The sequence below is a fragment of the Drosophila kikkawai genome, chromosome X, assembly GCF_030179895.1.
Source record: "Drosophila kikkawai strain 14028-0561.14 chromosome X, DkikHiC1v2, whole genome shotgun sequence".
Taxonomy (NCBI): Eukaryota; Metazoa; Arthropoda; class Insecta; order Diptera; family Drosophilidae; genus Drosophila; species Drosophila kikkawai.
The window spans coordinates 18,825,605-18,840,034 of NC_091733.1; the positions used below are offsets into that span (position 1 = coordinate 18,825,605).

General features: G+C 43.1%; 4 protein-coding genes across 7 annotated transcripts; 1 reads left to right on the forward strand and 3 right to left on the reverse strand.

The window, feature by feature from the left end:
* Nucleotides 1-276: 276 nt before the first annotated feature.
* On the reverse strand, nucleotides 277-2,911 carry mRNA-cap (mRNA capping enzyme). Its single transcript, XM_017170244.3, has 6 exons — nucleotides 2,479-2,911; nucleotides 1,458-2,408; nucleotides 1,263-1,401; nucleotides 935-1,208; nucleotides 673-869; nucleotides 277-599 (listed from the first exon to the last, which is right to left on the reverse strand). The coding sequence occupies exons 1-6, from the start codon at nucleotides 2,680-2,682 to the stop codon at nucleotides 409-411; spliced, it is 1,956 nt and encodes a 651-aa protein (XP_017025733.1). The 5' UTR covers nucleotides 2,683-2,911; the 3' UTR covers nucleotides 277-408.
* A 772-nt stretch (nucleotides 2,912-3,683) lies between these two features.
* LOC108076678 (pre-mRNA-splicing factor 38B) lies at nucleotides 3,684-6,955 on the reverse strand. Of its 4 annotated transcripts, none has more exons than XM_017169613.3 (4): nucleotides 6,553-6,955; nucleotides 5,230-5,281; nucleotides 5,011-5,156; nucleotides 3,684-4,948 (listed from the first exon to the last, which is right to left on the reverse strand). In XM_017169613.3, the coding sequence occupies exons 1-4, from the start codon at nucleotides 6,781-6,783 to the stop codon at nucleotides 4,406-4,408; spliced, it is 972 nt and encodes a 323-aa protein (XP_017025102.1). In that variant the 5' UTR covers nucleotides 6,784-6,955; the 3' UTR covers nucleotides 3,684-4,405. The 4 variants fall into 4 exon arrangements, with proteins under 4 accessions (XP_017025102.1, XP_070144754.1, XP_041630888.1 ...); XM_070288652.1 differs by lacking the exon at nucleotides 6,553-6,955 and adding an exon at nucleotides 5,391-5,417 and having other exon boundaries at nucleotides 3,685-4,948; XM_070288653.1 differs by lacking the exon at nucleotides 6,553-6,955 and having other exon boundaries at nucleotides 5,024-5,156; nucleotides 5,230-5,375.
* Nucleotides 6,956-9,693: 2,738 nt separating this feature from the next.
* On the forward strand, nucleotides 9,694-13,222 carry Tat (Tyrosine aminotransferase). Its single transcript, XM_017170063.3, has 4 exons — nucleotides 9,694-10,361; nucleotides 11,756-12,270; nucleotides 12,346-12,639; nucleotides 12,708-13,222. Exons 1-4 carry the CDS (start codon nucleotides 10,040-10,042, stop codon nucleotides 13,053-13,055), a joined length of 1,479 nt encoding a protein of 492 aa, XP_017025552.1. The 5' UTR covers nucleotides 9,694-10,039; the 3' UTR covers nucleotides 13,056-13,222.
* Nucleotides 13,223-13,386: 164 nt separating this feature from the next.
* Nucleotides 13,387-14,413, reverse strand: LOC108077000 (plasminogen receptor (KT)). The gene is made up of 3 exons (XM_017170077.2): nucleotides 14,294-14,413; nucleotides 13,981-14,221; nucleotides 13,387-13,918 (listed from the first exon to the last, which is right to left on the reverse strand). Exons 1-3 carry the CDS (start codon nucleotides 14,381-14,383, stop codon nucleotides 13,785-13,787), a joined length of 465 nt encoding a protein of 154 aa, XP_017025566.1. The 5' UTR covers nucleotides 14,384-14,413; the 3' UTR covers nucleotides 13,387-13,784.
* Between the last annotated feature and the right edge of the window lie 17 nt (nucleotides 14,414-14,430).

Sequence of the window (14,430 nt, forward strand, 5' to 3'; positions counted from 1 at the left end):
CAACCAATCGGTTTGAAATTTGGAACTTTATTAACTAATTCTTGAGGTACTCATATTGAGCTTTTTTAAATTTATTTCTTTTTTAACAAATTAACTTAATCTTTTAGTCAAATTTTCTGCAAAGATATAAATATGTAAAAATTACTAAATACAAAATCGTATATTGCCACACTAGTTGATGCAAGTTGTCCCTGCTGCGGATTTCAAGATGCTTCACATAATCCAAGAGAAACGTAAAAACACGCTTTTTTTTCGGCAACACAGACTCGTGTGCAATTGTCACATTTTGAATTATATTTATTAGCGGTTGTGTTTAATTTTCTAGTGTCGTCTTGGAGGGGAGCATGTTTTCTTTAATGGTGTAATAGTGAGTGGTGAGATGAGGTGTGCAAAGCTGCTGCTAACTGCTTAGTGGGGTCGCTGGGGCCGTTGGTCCGGCGCCCCGCCATGATGATGGCCATGGTGACCATGGCCATGCCCATGCTGATGGGCATTGATTGGCGGCGGCATCATGGCTTGGTCATCGCGAAAGCCGCAGTTCGCGATATAGTTTAATAGATAGTCCTTGGTAATGGGATGTCTTATGCTCTCCACAACGGCTGCCAATGAGAGAGAGAGTTTTCCACAGTTCAAAGATTTTGAATATGTGCAATCAGGTGGCAGGCAACTCACCGCGGCATGTGTTATAGCTGTTTGGATGCTTCTTGTCCGTTCGCTCCCGCATAAACTCCCAGTTGCCGTATTGATTCAGAGTACACTCCACAATCTTGTTGTCCAGATCACGGATCTCCTTGGTCAGCTTCTGCATGCGACCGAAGGGGGCGTCGTGGCCGCCCACATAGAGGAAGCCCACCTTCTTGGTGAGCAGGCTGAAGCGAAAGACAGTCTGAGACAAGACTGAACACCATACACTCCTTCTCCTCACTGCACTCACCCCTCGCCGCGCTCCGTTATGATCTTGAGCCGAAAGTCGACCGAGTTGAGCTCATGCGGCTTCCACTTGAACACGTCGGAGCAGACGCCGGCGGTGTATGGCTGCTGGGATGGCTGGAAGATCAGGCCATCCGGCTCATGGGCCAAAGTGCGCGAGAATTTTTCGCCCAGCAACCGGGCAGACATCCAGATGTCCCAGAAATCCTTGCCACGCACACTAAACGCCTGCGTGCGCTGGTTGACGATGCCGTGCTTCATGCCCAGGATTCGTGGACCTGCCAGGCCAGATTAGCAAAGAAGGGAGCTGGGAAATATCTAAATATACGCACCTATCACATCCTTCTTAATGTAGTCCAGGCGATTGGGAAAGAACGGCTCGTCCCGCACGTCGCGATCGGAGAGACGGACAATGTCGTAAACGAGGTAGCGCGGCGTGACTGTCTCGCCGATCTTGTCCAGCACCATTTCCTGGAAAACCCAATTAGTTACAAACCAGTGGCTAGTGACTGCCTGCTTGGACTTACCCCATCGAGAAGTGTGCCGTCGAGGTGCTCGTTCAGGTTCTTGCCATTCAAAAAGGCAACGTTCTCCACCTGGAAACACGAGTGGTTGCGATCAAAGAAATACACTTCGTCGCGGCCATCGATGAGCATCATGTAGCGCGTGCCGTCCGCCTTCCACGACACCCGATAGGGTATCTCGCTGAGTCGCTTGATATTGCTTCTGTCCATGGACACCGGCTGGGAGCCCGGGAAACCGTTCTTGTTCCAGTGACACCAGTCCTGCACCTTGCGCTGCAGTTCGGAGAGCCGCGGCTGGTCGCTAACCTGACGCACGCCAGGCACACCGGCCATGAATGTGGCATTCCTAACGACCATCTCGCGACGTCGCTTCTTCCGTGGCTGTCCGTCCGAAGTGGACGCGTCGCCATCACCGTCAGCCTCCTCCCCATCGACTTCTTCGGTCTCCTCCTCCACCGCATCCTCTGCTGCTTGCTGTGACGTGGATGAGCGTCGCTTTCGACTGTCAACCGGGGCGGAGCCATCGCCGTTACTGTCGTCATAGTCCAGGCACCAGTTGGGCTGCTCCGGGGCCGGGGGAGCGTCCTCCTCGTCGTCATAGCGCTTGTACAGCTCATTAATGTAGTCCTGTTTGTAGATGCCTGGAGGCCGGGCGGCGGCAAAGACAGACAGGGCTGCCTCCACGGAGCAGTCGAGACGCTCCACCATGTAGGAGACAATCAGGAAGCCGGTACGGTTGAAGCCGTGCGTGCAGTGAACGGCGATGACATCGAACGGGCGCTCGTTGATGAAGTTGTCCACGATCTCGATGAAGCTGTGCGTTTGCTCTGGCGATGGCGTTTCGCCGTGTCCACGGCACTGCAGCTTAATGTACTGGACGCCGCGCTCCTCGACTGTGGAGCGATCGTAAAAGCGCTTCGTGTTGGTCAGGTCCACCCAGAGGCCCAGTTTCAGCTGCAAGCAGAGAGGGGAAAGGGCATTAGGATGAGGGGGTCTATCGAGGAGAACTGCTTGTTGTAGCTACCTTGAGCGTCTTGCAGTAGTCGAAGAGCATCTCGGGACGGAAGGTGCACTCGATGGGCATTTTGTCCTGGAAGTTCTGGCTCAGTGGCGTCTTGAAGGCAAGGAAGCGCTCTGCGATGATGCTGTCGCTCTTGCGGGGACAGTACAGCCAGCGGTTCGGCAACGGTCCAGAGCCGCGCTCCCTATCGCGGTGTGATTGGGCCATGCTGCTCCTGTTCCTGCTGCGGCTGCTGCTGCTGCTGCTACTGCTGCGATGTTGCGATGACGGCGGGCAGAACTCTGCTGCGCTTCGGGAAGTCGCGTCGCAGATGGGGACGGGCGGAGACGCGGTTGCAGCGGGTACGCGCCGGCCTTTCGAGAATTTCGTCGCCCTGGAGATTTGTTGTGATTTCTTTTGGTTGTGTGGCTGCTGGGATTAAAGCCAGTGTTGCTGGATGTGCATTTGGCATTCCCCCTAAAAAATCTGAAAAACCCAGAAAATGTCCGCTTTCGCGGCTTCTGGGCACACTATTTGCCGTTCATGAACGTTGCGTTTATCGATAAAAAAGATGGCAATGGTAATCTGTAATCGATAAAACACACTGGCGATTTTCATTTTTAAACTAATTAAGTTAAACATTTTTTTAACGGTTTTTTTTTCTTATATAGGTACTTGGCTTGATATTTAAAATATACATGCTCCGATGCGCCTTTCTTCTTCTATAAAAATATTTTACAACTTAAAATGTTTTAATAGTATGTCAACCTATCATAAGAAAAAGTGACAAGACACATGCATATATATTTTAAATATAATTAGTTTGCATAGAAACGGACAGACGGGCATGTCTAGATCGACTCGGCTGTTGATGTTGATGAAGAATATTTATATTTACTTTATAGGGTCGGAACTGTCTGTTTCTGTGCGTTGCAAACTTTGTATTATATTTATAATACCCTGTAAGGGTATCTTATATATCGAATCACAAACTTCAAGGGTATACAATCTTCGGTTTTCTGAAATTTGCTTCCTTGTACATATATAAGTATATATTTTTCGAAGTTCATAGTTCCTCGACAATGAACTGATTTCCACAGCAAGTAAACAATACAGTGCTTTAGCGGAAATTCCGGGAAATGGAGGGGGTGGCCCACCACATGTAAGCTATTAAAACGAAATAACAATTACCAATTATTGAGCACATTGTGCCCGAAATGATCCGCGGATATCCGTATTTATTAGCAACCACATGGATATATGTACACTTGTATATAGTTGGGATGGGTTTGTTAAATAAAGCCAAAAATTAATTTGCACAAACAATGTAAATATACATATAATTGTGTTTATGAGATACGAAAAAGATTTGGAAAATTACCTCTTGATAATATTTAAATTATATTTTGAAAGAGCGAAAGAGCCTCCTCTTATCACACCTTTTAGTTCAATTATTATAACCTTTCAGGGCTATCAATTATTATTTATTATTATTATTCTTAATGTCGATCCAGTCCGTTTCTATGCAAATTAGTCTCTCATTTTTAGAAGATTGATTTTTTAAAAGAGTCTTCTTTCTTGGTCAGATCGGACCACTATATCTTATAGATGTCACAGAAGTAATAATTTGTATTATTATTTATGGTTTCGGATATTCAAAATCCTAAAAATATTTTCGCTTTGGTTTCTCAAGTTTACTGAAAAAATGGGTTTTGCAAAAAAATTAAGAATTAAAATTAGAACGTGTTTGTTGCTTTAGTAAATTAAATACGTTAGCAAGTGAGGAAACATTTCGAAGATGTTTTCTGTTTCGGCCAGATGGACGGAGACTGTGGAGAGTTTCCTTTCTTTGATTGCCGGCTATTTATAAAGTCGGATTTCCTGTTTATAATTGATTTTTTTTATAATACATTTATTTACGCGATACAAAGGCGATCCTATCTATGTACGTCTACGGCGCCGAGCTGGTTCGGGCCACCTGCGGCAAGGCCAAGGTGTCCATACGCTGCAGTCTCTGGCGCTTATCGGCGGGATTGGAAGTGGTTGTTGAACTGTGCCCAGGACCGCGGCTCGATCCCGGACCCGGGCCCGGACCCGTGGAGTCCGCGCTGTCGCTCTGGGCCTCCACCAGTTTCTTGTGAACAATGGACTGGCCGAAGAGCTTTTGCCGTATACTTGGCCTTTTGGCTGGCCCTCGGTGAACGCCGATCTCCGTGGTGTTGGGATGCTGCCGGTCCCGATCCCGTTCCCTCTCCCGTTCCCGTTCGCCGGCCCTTTCCTCTCGCTCCCTGTGCCGGTGGCGTCGCTGCTTCTTGCGGTGTTCCCCGATGGGTATCAGCTCGTTGACATAGTGCAGAGTGCTCGAGGCGCTGCCGGTGGAATCCGTACCCGTGGTAGAGTGTCCAGCTTGGGCCTGCATCTTGGCCTGGTGCCGGGCATGATGCTGCTCGATTTCGGTCTTGTTTTTAAGGGTCACCTCCTCGATGTGTCGTTCCTGTAAAATCGAACATCTCTGGGTGAATTTAACCAAGTGGCTCGCTTGGGCGTGTCCCCTACAAACATTGCCTGCCTTCGCTTGTCCCGCTTGGCCAGGATCACCACCCAGGCGCCGTAGGAGAGCATGATGCCAGCTGGAACCAGGACGCCGGCCAGAGAATTCTCCGTCTTTCGAACGCAGGCATGGTAAACGGCCAGGAAGAGCACTGTCCATGAATTGTTTTTACATGAATTTATAAATATTAATTTTAAATATTAAATTACTAAAAATATATTCACCTAGAAAGCATACAATGACAGCCACCAGACGTCCATTTGCTTTTCGCTCCTCCTGTAATTAGAATTAATTGTATTAAAGTTCACTCATTTCTATGAGAAGCAGTGGCAAAAATTTCAAGGTGTCGATGTTTCTGTTTTCCAAGTAAAAGTGTGTGTGATACCATCAAATACATTTGTTTATAATTCCCACGTTCCATGCACACATTTGTGTAGAGTCGTATATATACAAAAGGGAAATACAATGGACTCGCAGATGCTACAGTGGATATTAGCAAGAGTTTCCAAAAATTTTATTTTTATAATGTAAAAAGAAAAACTAGTATTGTATAAAGTAATTAATATTAAAAGAACTTGCTTTTGAAAATAAATTACACTTTGAAATAATACTCCTTGCATTTATACGAATGAATTGAAATTCTCAAGTCCAGAATCTCGTGCTTTCGTTGTAATTCTCAAGTCAGAAATCTGTATCTTTAGGTTTTATAATCCTATTCCTAAAAGAAGTGCATTTGCTTTTGTAATCAAATTTCAGATTTGATAAATATATTTTTAATTTTTGTATAAATAATATAATTATTTATTAAAAAATTATCTAAATCGCATTGATAGGATTATATTTCCACGTATAAGTTGTAATTCTCAAGTCAAAAATTTGGAACCTTCGGTTATATAATAAAGAAACAGAATTTTTTAAAGCTTGTTCTGGAAAAAGACTGAAATATCTTTCTTACATTCATTTCCTGTTGATTTTGGTATTCTTTTTTATTTTAATTACACTCCCCATATGTACATTTGTATACATTTGGGTATGTAAGAAAATATCATTTGATTATTTTGCACTCAATAAAATTGCGTGAGTTTCAAGTACAAATGCTTTAAGAATGTGGAAAAGCTGTGTACATTTCCTTTATTTATTTTTCACAAGGAAAAGTAACAAGGTATGATATGAAATGAAAGATATTTAAACCTCTTGTAAAACTATAATATAAATAAATAAAATCATTCTTTTATTTTTAAAGATTATATTCCCTATGGCTGCATTTTCAATATCCACTGTATTTTCGGGTGTAAAGATCTTAAGTATAAAAACTAAGAATTCGGGATTTAATGTCTGACACATTTGGCCGATGGTAATGACGGCGACGGGCGCCAGAAACGATGGCGTCGCACGAAAACAACTGCAAATCCGCATGATCCGATCCGATATATAATGACGTGCCCCGTCACGGTGATCAATGGTGATTTTCCAGTGACTCACAGACATGGAAAATAATCGATTCTGATTCAAGGGACACATATTCCTAGGATACTTCTATCACTTACGCGCGACTTGAGGTCGAGTATCTCGTTGAGGTTCTCCTGGATGATCTCCTCGTCCGACATGGATGTGATGCTCTTCCTGCCCACCAGTGAGCTGAGTCCATCCGGCGACTTGGGAACTGCCGGATTGCTGGACACACTCGATGGGGCTGCTCCTCGGGACACTTTTCGCACTGGTGCCGGAAATATGGGTTCCCGTTGCCGGGCGGGGGCGGCGGGTGCATTGGCAGCCATTTGGAACGATATACCGGCGGATTGAATAACTTACAAGTTAAGCCACAAGAAAAAAAAAATGTATATATAATATAATGAAATCACAAAACTGGAACGATTGTAAGGGGAAAATCGCAAGCGGATATGGCGGAAAAGTTTTCGAATAGAGATCGCGCCCGGCCAGCGATCAGGGAACGAGTGAGGAGCGAAATGGTTATTGTGAGGTGGTTTTTCTTTTCTCGCTGGGGGCCTCGGCCGAGCATTTCTGCGGCCGAGCATTTGTTATTAAGTATTTGAATCGAAAAAAACCAAAAAAAACAATACAATGGCGGGCGACTTGTTTATTTACACTGCAGTAAATATTTCCCCGGCCTTATACATATGTATGTATGCATGTATCTTGTTGTGAACATATAGTATAGATCGTCAGATATATGCATAATTTATTTACATATTTTTTATGCAACATTTTTTGCAGCATGGAGAATATAAAGAAAATCATAAATCGAAAGTTTGGGTTGTGCTGTTGATTTGGTTCCACTTTTTAGTTGATTTTTAATACATTTTTATCTGTTTTATATGTAGGCTATAGTCCCTATTCCTTAACTTAATATCCACGTCATTCTTTAACTTATTTCCTTGGTACAATTATTCCATTTTGTAACTAATATATGTTTATCCCTGGCCAAAAATGTAAATACTTGAACTTTAGCTCAGGATCTCTAATCTGCCTCACTTTTATGGCGATCAATATTGGTGACAACGCAGCATTGTTAATGGTCAGAAAAACAAAAATATATATATATATATGTATATATATATATATTATAAAAAAATAAAACCTGCTTCGGGCAAGGTGAGCAGGAGGCTCGCTTCAGTCGATCGATCGACTAACTTACTCATTGACTAACTAGTCTGGCTCGGAGCGAACCGGGGGTCTGTTATGATGCAATGGCAAGGCTGTGGCGAAAAAATATTTTTGTTTATCGGCAAAATGAATGCGAAATGAAATGCACAACAGTGACTAAGCTGAATTTGAAAAATATAGCTAGTAAGGCGTTAGCTTTGAAGCTGTATCGAATGCAGGAGTAGTTTTCTGGATTTTAAATAGCATACTTTTAGGCGCATCAGTTTAATTTTTAATTTTAAAGAAAAATCTCACTCAAAAACATATTTTTAATAAATATTATTTTGATGGAAAATAATATATATAATATATAATTTTCTTATAATATTCTGTTTCTATAAGAAGCGAGCCAGGGAGATTTCAATCTATCCTTAACAATGGCCCAAATATTTCATTGCATACTGTTATACACCATTTTAATTGTTTTCAAATCCAACTTGGCTTTACAATATTTATAAATTACTTTGATTCTAACAGCTTAAATCTGGAAGAATGATATGTTTATGACTTAGCAACGATCCGAAAAGCTAATACTGATGAATATTTTCTTAATTTATTTAAAACCTCACATCGCTTTGAATACTCCTATATTTTCAGATCTTCTCTTAATATACAACCAAAGGATTCAGACAAAGCGTCCTTTAAAATCTATAATCCAGTGATTCCTGATTCCTGAGAGTACCCTCCTGCTATTTATTTACAGTTCCTCCGTCGCAATTGCTTTGATATCGCCAACAGGTGTGGCCAGTCTCATGTTTATTCACTTCTATTAATTAGAATAGGATTACATCAATGGACTTGAATATCTCGGGTTCTGCGTCTGTCCCGACATGCACTTGTGCATCTGGTGAATGCGAAACTTGTCTTAATGAGTGTTTAAGTACTCATATTTACTATATCATATCAAATTATAAGTTATATACTATCTGAAGTATTTATTTATATTTTATTCATATTCTTTTTAGACAGTTGAAATATCTTAGTTACACACTAGATATTTATTTGATTTCCGTGAGATTATTTTGGCTTATTTTACAAATCCATTTCCAGCCGAAAGCGTAAAGAAATAATGGCTTAAAAGCAATTATCAAGGGACAATAAATTAAGGCCTAAAGCACGGAACCCCGTAATCACATGTTGATTAACTTATTTACTTTATTTTTGTTGTGTTTTTTTTGTTTAATTTTTGTTTTTTTGTTTGTGAGTTCTGACGCTGACGGAAGATTTTTATTTTCGAGTGGAATTTGACTTGGAAAATATTGGCCGGGACTCGGAAGACTAAAGAAATATTTACTAGAATTCCAGCAAGTAAATATTTTAAGTTGATTTTGATTTCCTTAAAAGAAACATGGAAAGCTTTGGGTGATGTTTAATTGTAATATCATTATTATCCTATATATTTTTCCCACTTTTAGATGGTTAAAGTTAATGATAGGTGAATTTTCAATAGTGAAATAGTTTGATCTGCTAAATATTAAGGTATTATAACCCAATGAGCTGAAAGATTGCTGGCCATAGACTCAATGGGACTCTGGATGCTAGCGTGGATCAGCTCCCGGTCAACCTGATATAGGTATTAATGGTTTCGGTCGGTTGGCGTTTCAATTTCTAAGACTAAGACGTTATAGACAACTTTGGCGCATTTAAATGAATCGATGCGATGCGGCCACTGGCTGCTGCTGCTGTTGCCTGTTGTTGTTTATATCAAATCGAACTGAAATCTGGTTCCGAGTTCGTTATGAATATGATTTCGAGGCGGCGGCAACGGGCGAGTATTCAAATCAGTCGGCGCCCCCTCTAGTTGTTGTTCCATCTTTCGCTCGGCCCTCTCGGCTCTCGAGCCGACCCGAAGCCAAAGTCAGGCGCGTGCTATCCGGGGATATGTGGCAGTGTGTGTGTGTTCCGTCTATATACCAAGACCCAGTCCCAGACCCAGACCCAGACCCAGACCCAGACCTGATATATAGAGCCTATATGGCGCCGACAGAAACACGCCAGAGGCGATAAAAGCCCCAAGAGATCTCCGAAGTAGATCAGTTTAGTTCAGTTTCAGAATTCGCAAACGACACAAAAAAGAGCCCAAGACCCAGTTCAAGTCCAAGTCCATGTCAGAGCCATCACACTATCATTATAAGTATCGCCTGATTTAGTAAAGAAATCCCCGAGCCTACCGTTAGCATTTCTAATGCTCGTCTGGAACGATAAACAGGATACCAACTTCACCTTTATTTGAGGTCCCTGCTCGAGCTCTAGCAGCCAGATATCGGAACACATCGGACACAATATATATATTATATATATCTATTTTTTGTGGAATTCTTGTTTGTTGTTTTTTTTTGTTTGTTTGCGGAAAGGGCCTGCCTGGTGATAATGCCCAGCAGTGTTGCCAACGAGAGTCAATTCCGATTCCAAAGCAGTCGCAGCAGCCGCCAGTCGAGCTGTTCCAGCCGGAGTGAGCCTGGTGCCACCACGCCCACCAGCGATGTGGTGGACAAGGCACTGGCCGAGCTGCAGCTGCAGTCGTCGTCAAAGTCGGAGCTCCTTTCGACCAGCTCCGGCAAGCCGCAGCGTTTCGGCTGGCAGATCAAGCCCTCCAAGCTCTCGCTGAATACGCACAATCGAATCCGGAATATTGTCGAGTCCCTGAAGATCAAGCCGAATCCTGAGAAGCCCATGATACCGCTCTCGATTGGTGAGTACATAATATAGTATATATTATTTAAATGTGAGCTTAATGGTTGAAGAGAAGGACCTCCTTGTTGTTTAACAGAAAAATGCTTACATACTTGGAGTTAACTTAGAGTTTTTGTTGAAATATTAGTCGTGAAAAATCTTGAGTAGTTACTTTTTAGTGTTTTATAAATTAAATTGATAATAGCCATAAGTATGTTTATTTTTACAATATTTTTAAAATGCTTAAATAGGGTTTTTAAAGAACTCATCTCAAATAAGCACACAAAATCCCTCAAAAAATGATTAATATGCCAGTAGACATTTATAGATAAGTTTATATTTTATTTTTATAGCGTTAAACATAAATAACAGTAAAAAATGTCCACTTCTTTTTAAATTAAAACTATACTTCAACCAGTCCTTAAGAAACCCTCTTTCAAAATTTGCTTAAAGACCCCTTAAAACTCTGCTACAATTCTTGCCTCTCAAGACCAAGACTATACATAAAATATATCCAGATTTATGTATATACAAAAATCTCTAATTTAGAATCAGAATCTGTAAGCTCTTGCTGTTGTTATTGTTATTTCGATTGTTGTTCTTGTTTTGAAGTTATATATATCGGCGGCATTCGTATTATTTTTGTGTCGAGGCACGCGCACTGTGTATTTGTGTTTTTGAGAGGGTAGATATATAGATTTGCATAAAATGTAGTCGCACCTGTTTGGCGGAGTCGAGATTCCGGGGACTGAACCAGAAAATTCAGCTATAGCCGGTGGGGAATCGAAGCTAGGCGGAAACAAACAAGTTAGCCATTGACCCAATGCAATCTGCGATTCGGGAGCGGGACCCCTAATCACCTGATTATTATTTTTGGGCAAGTACCTAAAATAGCTGGAGATTTTTAAATGTAATTTAAATCAAATTTAAGAGCTTGAAATTGTCCTTTGTGGGATTTTTTTTGGGAAGTTTATTCCCAAGATTAAATCACATTTTGTTATAAAATATATCTAAAATCAGATCTGAATGATCTTAGGCTTTCTTTCTTAATTTATATATTCGTAAAGCTTGACATAATACTAACAATTATCTTTCAGGAAGTTTTTTATAGCTTAGCTTTAATCTAGAATTTGGGATTAAAGAGGCCCTATATACTCTCATTAAAATTGTATTTGTGTGAGTGAGAAAAATATAAAGAATTATGATTAGATATGAGCAAAATACACCAAATATTTCTTGATAACAGAGCCTAAAAAATATCCATGAAAAAGAAAGCTAAATAAATATATATTTAACTCTAAATGTGGCTAAATTAGTAATAAAATGTGACGGCAAAGACCTTGCCAAAAAATATATTAAGTACTTTAAGCATCCAATTTTCCTTCTCTCATCTCCCCCACTCTCCATTCTTAGGTGATCCCACAATCTTTGGCAATCTCAAGGCCGCCGATGAGACCATGAAGGCCGTCCTGCACTCGGTGGAGAGCGGCAAGTATAACGGCTATGCCCATACTCAAGGACATGAGGCAGCACGCCAGGCAGTGGCCAAGTACAGTGCCCACCAGCGTCCGAACGAAGAGATTGATCCCATGGAGGTGGTCCTCTGCAGCGGCTGCTCCTCGGCTCTGGAGTACTGCATCCTGGCGCTGGCCGATCGCGGCCAGAATGTGCTCATACCCAGGCCGGGCTTTTGCCTTTACCACACTTTGGCCGAGGGCCTGGACATCGAGGTGCGCTACTATGACCTCCTCCCCGACCAGCAGTGGCGCGCCGATCTCGTCCAGCTGGAGAGTTTGATTGATGAGAATACGGCCGCCCTGCTCATTAACAATCCGAGCAACCCCTGTGGCAGCGTCTTCGACGAGAAGCATCTGCGCCAGTTGATTGGCATCTGCGAGCGCCACTATCTGCCCATCATAGCAGATGAGGTGAGTCTGGTCTGGGATCTGGGATCTGGGAATCATCATTCAAGACACTCTTTAAATGTATGAAATCTCTTGCAGATCTATGAGCACTTTGTATTCCCCGGCTCCAAGCATGTGGCTGTAAGCAGCCTCACAACGGAGGTCCCAGTTCTCTCCTGCGGCGGTTTGACCAAACGTTTCTTGGTTCCCGGCTGGCGGATGGGCTGGATCATAGTGCATGATCGCAAGCAGCGACTGGTGGATGCGGTGGTGGGTCTGAAGAACATGTGTGGCCGAATCCTGGGCTCCAATACCCTGATTCAGGGCGCCTTGCCGGAGATCCTGGCCAAGACGCCGCAGTCTTACTTTGACGGTGTCATTGATGTGTTGCATGTAGGTCTTGAAATTTCGCATCTTATTTATCTAGATTATATTCCTAGCATATATATCTATTTCCCTAGTCAAACGCCACTCTGGCCTACAAAATGCTGAAGCAGGTGCGTGGCCTTAACCCCGTGATGCCCAACGGGGCCATGTACATGATGATCGGTGTGGACATCGAACGGTTTCCGGCCTTCAAGGATGACACTCACTTTGTCCAGGAGCTGGTCAATGAGCAGAGTGTCTTCTGCCTGCCGGGCAGCTGCTTCGAGTATCCGGGCTATGTGCGCATCGTGCTCACCGTTCCAAAGACAATGATCGAGGAGGCCTGCGCCAGGATGACCGAGTTCTGTGATCGCCATTTCAAGAAGGACTCGCGCGCCTTTATCGAGCATGGATTGCTGGACGAAGAGGATCTCGCCTTCTGAGCTGAGCTGGGAGCAAACATTTATTAGACGATCTAGACTACAATTTGTATCAAGTGTACATAAGAATATATATATATATATATATATGTGTATGTATATATATAATATGTATATCAATCATTAACTATCCAAATATAAGGAGTATTGTCTCAAAAAATTGCAGGAAAAGTGACACACAAAGAGATAGAGATAGAGATAGAGAGAGAGAGGAATATAAATATATATATATAGGGGACTATATTTGAGCTATAAGGTATCTGAGGCCGACTGGGGTTCTGTGCAGAATGTGACTGGCGAGATTAACTAATGTGTAAAGCAGGAAGAAACCCTAAAGATGGCAACAGCTCCTTAGGAGCTTTATTGTAGCGAACGCTCAGCCGAATTGCTCTCTTTACATGGTTAAAGAGAGAGCGTGAGAGACAGAGAATTTTCTCTGGAAGAGAAGATACTTTTTTAAGCTAATATAAAGCATTTGTATTTGACTTTGGGGGGATTTTTAGTATTAATACTAAACTTTACACTGGTAAAAAATGTCTGTTCTGCTTTCTAATGGTTCTCTTTTTCAATCCCCTCCTGCCAAGTGATGTGTGATTTTTGAAAGGTAAAAAGTGTGTCTTGAGTTCGTTGTGATTCTGGTTGGTCGACTTTTTGTTTTTGTTTGCTAAGTTTGCGAGGGTTGAACCCGAGTCGGCCCTATAGCCTGATGGGTTCGAGGATCAGACTTTTCCTCTACATATGATGCGGATGCATCTTCTTTTCCATCTCCGTCTCCACGCGAGCCTCATCGATGCCGGCCACAGTGGGCAGACCTCCAGGCCAGTGCAGCAGCTCCTGCTCATGCTCCATAATCATATTTGCCTCCGCTGAAAAGGAGATTATAGGGATAAAGTCAAGCTTGAAGGCTCCAACATAGACCGTAACCCACCTTGAATGCGATGCAGCTTGCTGCCGTAGGCCCAGTCCGTGTAGTAGCCCACCACAAAGGTCAGCGGCAGGAGTGGGGCCAGCGCGGAGACCCGCTTCACCCGCTGATAATAGCTGGCGCAGCCGTAGACGGCGCTCAGGTAGAAGCCGCTTAGCCAGTAGAAGAGCTCCCGGTGCTGGGCTATGGCCAGGGCCTGCTCCCGCTGCTTGATCTGGTAGTGCATCTGGATCCAACGCTCCATCTAGGGGTTGCATCTTGGTGTTATGTAAAGCGGCGGGCTTACTAGGTCAACCACTGGCGGCGGGGCACTCACCTTGAGTTCCTGGCACTTGCGGTAGCCTGGATCATCGTGGTCCGGATAGCCGCTGCCGGTGGTTTTCTTGCAGGAGGCCGTGGCACCCATTTCTATGCGTCCGAATACTGGGTTATCGTTGGTCCGTTGGCGGAGTT